Source organism: Hemibagrus wyckioides, linkage group LG13, assembly GCF_019097595.1.
Source record: "Hemibagrus wyckioides isolate EC202008001 linkage group LG13, SWU_Hwy_1.0, whole genome shotgun sequence".
In the NCBI taxonomy this organism is placed as follows: Eukaryota; Metazoa; Chordata; class Actinopteri; order Siluriformes; family Bagridae; genus Hemibagrus; species Hemibagrus wyckioides.
In genome coordinates this window covers 5,516,763-5,519,634 of record NC_080722.1, presented here as the reverse complement: position 1 = coordinate 5,519,634, position 2,872 = coordinate 5,516,763, and the positions used below count along the sequence as shown (strand labels likewise).

The 2,872-nt window shown below is 39.1% G+C and overlaps 1 protein-coding gene across 1 annotated transcript; it reads right to left on the bottom strand.

Annotated features, from left to right (window-relative positions):
* Positions 1–552: 552 nt before the first annotated feature.
* LOC131364054 (galanin receptor 2a) lies at positions 553–2,547 on the bottom strand. The gene is made up of 2 exons (XM_058407118.1): positions 2,201–2,547; positions 553–1,294 (listed from the first exon to the last, which is right to left on the bottom strand). The coding sequence occupies exons 1-2, from the start codon at positions 2,545–2,547 to the stop codon at positions 553–555; spliced, it is 1,089 nt and encodes a 362-aa protein (XP_058263101.1).
* Between the last annotated feature and the right edge of the window lie 325 nt (positions 2,548–2,872).

Genomic DNA, 2,872 nt, shown 5'->3' with positions numbered 1-2,872 from the left:
AAGGCAAGTATTTATAAGTACATAATTCTTCTTTGAAATGTTTCTTGGATATCTCACTGTCCAAACAACATGGAACTTATTTTTATACTTTATAACATGAACTACATTCTAAAAAGGACCAGTTTACTGCAGCCACCAAGTTTACTCTGTTCTGATTTAACCGTAAACATAAATGTTTTATCTATTCTACTGACAGACTTTTGTAAACGTCAATCTGAGTCATGAGTTCTTTTAATTTAAATAAGCTATTTAGGTCCAGTTGAGCTAGTTGCTAATGTTCTAGGACATTTACAGTACATTCACTGAGCCGTTGAGGGTAGAAGGGCTTTGCTAAGGAGTCCAGCAGTGGCAGCTTGGTGGACTCAAAACCTCTCGAGCAGGGTTCCAACACCTTGACCATTAAGCTACCACTCCTTGTGTTTGTCTTGTAAATGCACATATCCAGGGAAATCACAGAGGATTGAACACGTGTGAGGCAATATTTCACAGAAAGCATAACTAAAACATGAGAATCTGTGCCATGTAAATGAATTTTGGCTACAAAAGTTAAGATTAAGTAACATTGAAAGTCATGAATGCACTCATCGTTGTCTTCTTATCACTCTTGCTCAAGAATCGAACCCTAGCTGATCCGTCACTGTGGTTGGACCCATCGCTCGATCCGACTTCAACCAGACTCAACGTCTGTGCCTGTGGAGCATTGTTGACCTGATTGGCCAACCGTTTCTGTGCCGCACACCCAAACACCTTTCGGAAACCTTTGCGGAAGTGCTTGGACACCAGAGCGTACACGATGGGGTTGAGACAGGAGTTGGTGTAAGCCACTAGATGTGAAAGAATGCGTAGCACATAGGTGGTGTGGTTGAGAGGAAAATGGCCAAACCACATGCACATGATGATGAGGTGGTGTGGCAGCCAGCAGAGGCAAAACAGAACTGCCACAATCACAATCATCTTGGTCACCCTGCGTTTGGCGAGGCGACTCTCGCATGCTTCCTGCATGGGGTCTACGCTGGTCCACAAGTAGCGGATGGTCCTGGCATATGTGAGACAAAGGACCAAGACGGGAATTAGATAGCCAAATACGAAAGTACAAATGTCCATAGCTCTGCGGTTCTGAATGTCCCAGGCAGGGACGCACACAGTAGTGCCATTTAGATCCATCTGCTGGTAGTAGCTAAAGTAGGGACTGGAGAACACCAGCGAGAGGGTCCACACCACTCCGATGGAGGCCAGAGTGTTATGTGGTGTTCGAAGTTCTCTGGCATGAAGTGGGTAGCAAATGGCTAAATATCTGGAAGGAAAAGATTGAAATATCATTTTCATTCAGACAGCAGAGTGAAATGATTTTTCACACTAGCAGCCTGGTAACCATTTGAACTGTTTCACGTCAATTACACTGTAAATAAATAGCAGTCACTCGTGGCACTCAGATAACTCATTTTTGTTTTCATAATTAAAATGTGAAGATTTTTTTTTGTAACTTTTAATTTTTAATATTTGATTATTTCATTATGTTGATGCTTTCTGTGGATCGTTCAAAAGAGTAGTTTTGTATATTATTCATAAACATTTTTATACATTTAAAACATTTTAAACTAAAAATTATAAGCCCTAAATCAATGGACAAACTTGGACTAAAAGAAAATGCCATTTTACATTTTACACAGATAAGAATTCACTGTATACTGTATATACATACACAAACCAAAACTGATTATAATTATTAATAAAATAATTAGTACATAATACATATTACTGCAGCCTACTTTGTTTTAAATAAGATCTAAAGGTTTGCTCCTGAAACAAAACTATCACAGCTATTTTTATTGCCTGATTTATCAAAAGCCATTTTACTGTTGTTCATCAAAGATATTTTACTGTTGATATTTTACATATTATTTAACACATTATTTAATAAATTAACAGCAGCATGCAATGGCGTGTATAACCAAAAAAAGTGAAAATTAAATTTATACCAACAAGACACTTATTGTGCTATGTTTCTCAGTTGTTTCTGTTCTGTCAATGCATTTTAAGCGTCTGCTTACTATTGACTTTGCAGTTATTACATCTTCTGATTTATATTAGATAATAGAATCTTAACTGCAGCATTTTTTAAAAACTGATAATAGCTCTCAAAAGTAATAATTTAATTTTACACCATATGTTTAATGTATATAAAGAGTTGAGGACATACCTGTCCAGAGAGACAGCAGTAAGTGTGAAGATGCTGGCATACATGGTCAGAAAGATAATAAAGTGCACCACTTTACACAGCAGCGCTCCAAACACCCACTCGTCCATGGCATAGATGGTGGCCTGGAGTGGAACGCAAAACAGGATGAAGCACAGATCAGCAAGACCCAGGTTCAGGATGAACATGTTGGTCGTCTTGGAGTTCATCTGGCCATTGCGAAGCAGGACAGCGAGGACCAGGCAATTACCCACCGTGCCGAGCACAAAGATAAGAGCAAATACAGAAGCGATGATCGCTGACTCAACTCTCCTATTTGAGGAGACATGAATCTGCTCTGAGGTGTTCATTATTTGTGCGAAACCCTGTAGGTGTCACAGCAGTTCACATCACACACATCTGGAGTATGGCACTGTCCTTTCTGTGTGCCAAAGCATCCATGAAATGAAGCTAAACTGCAATCACTCACACACTCACCATCAGCTGTAAAAGTCTCCTCCCATTCATGATCATCCTGCAGCTTTACGCACGTGGAAATATATATACGTGGCCTGACATATATGAAAAATATATATTTCATGTACAAGAAGAGCATTAGAACTGTTTTTTTCTGTAATTTTTTTTTTTTTTTCATTCCCCCCCCAATTTAGTCTTCTGCCAAGCTCTCCCCAGACA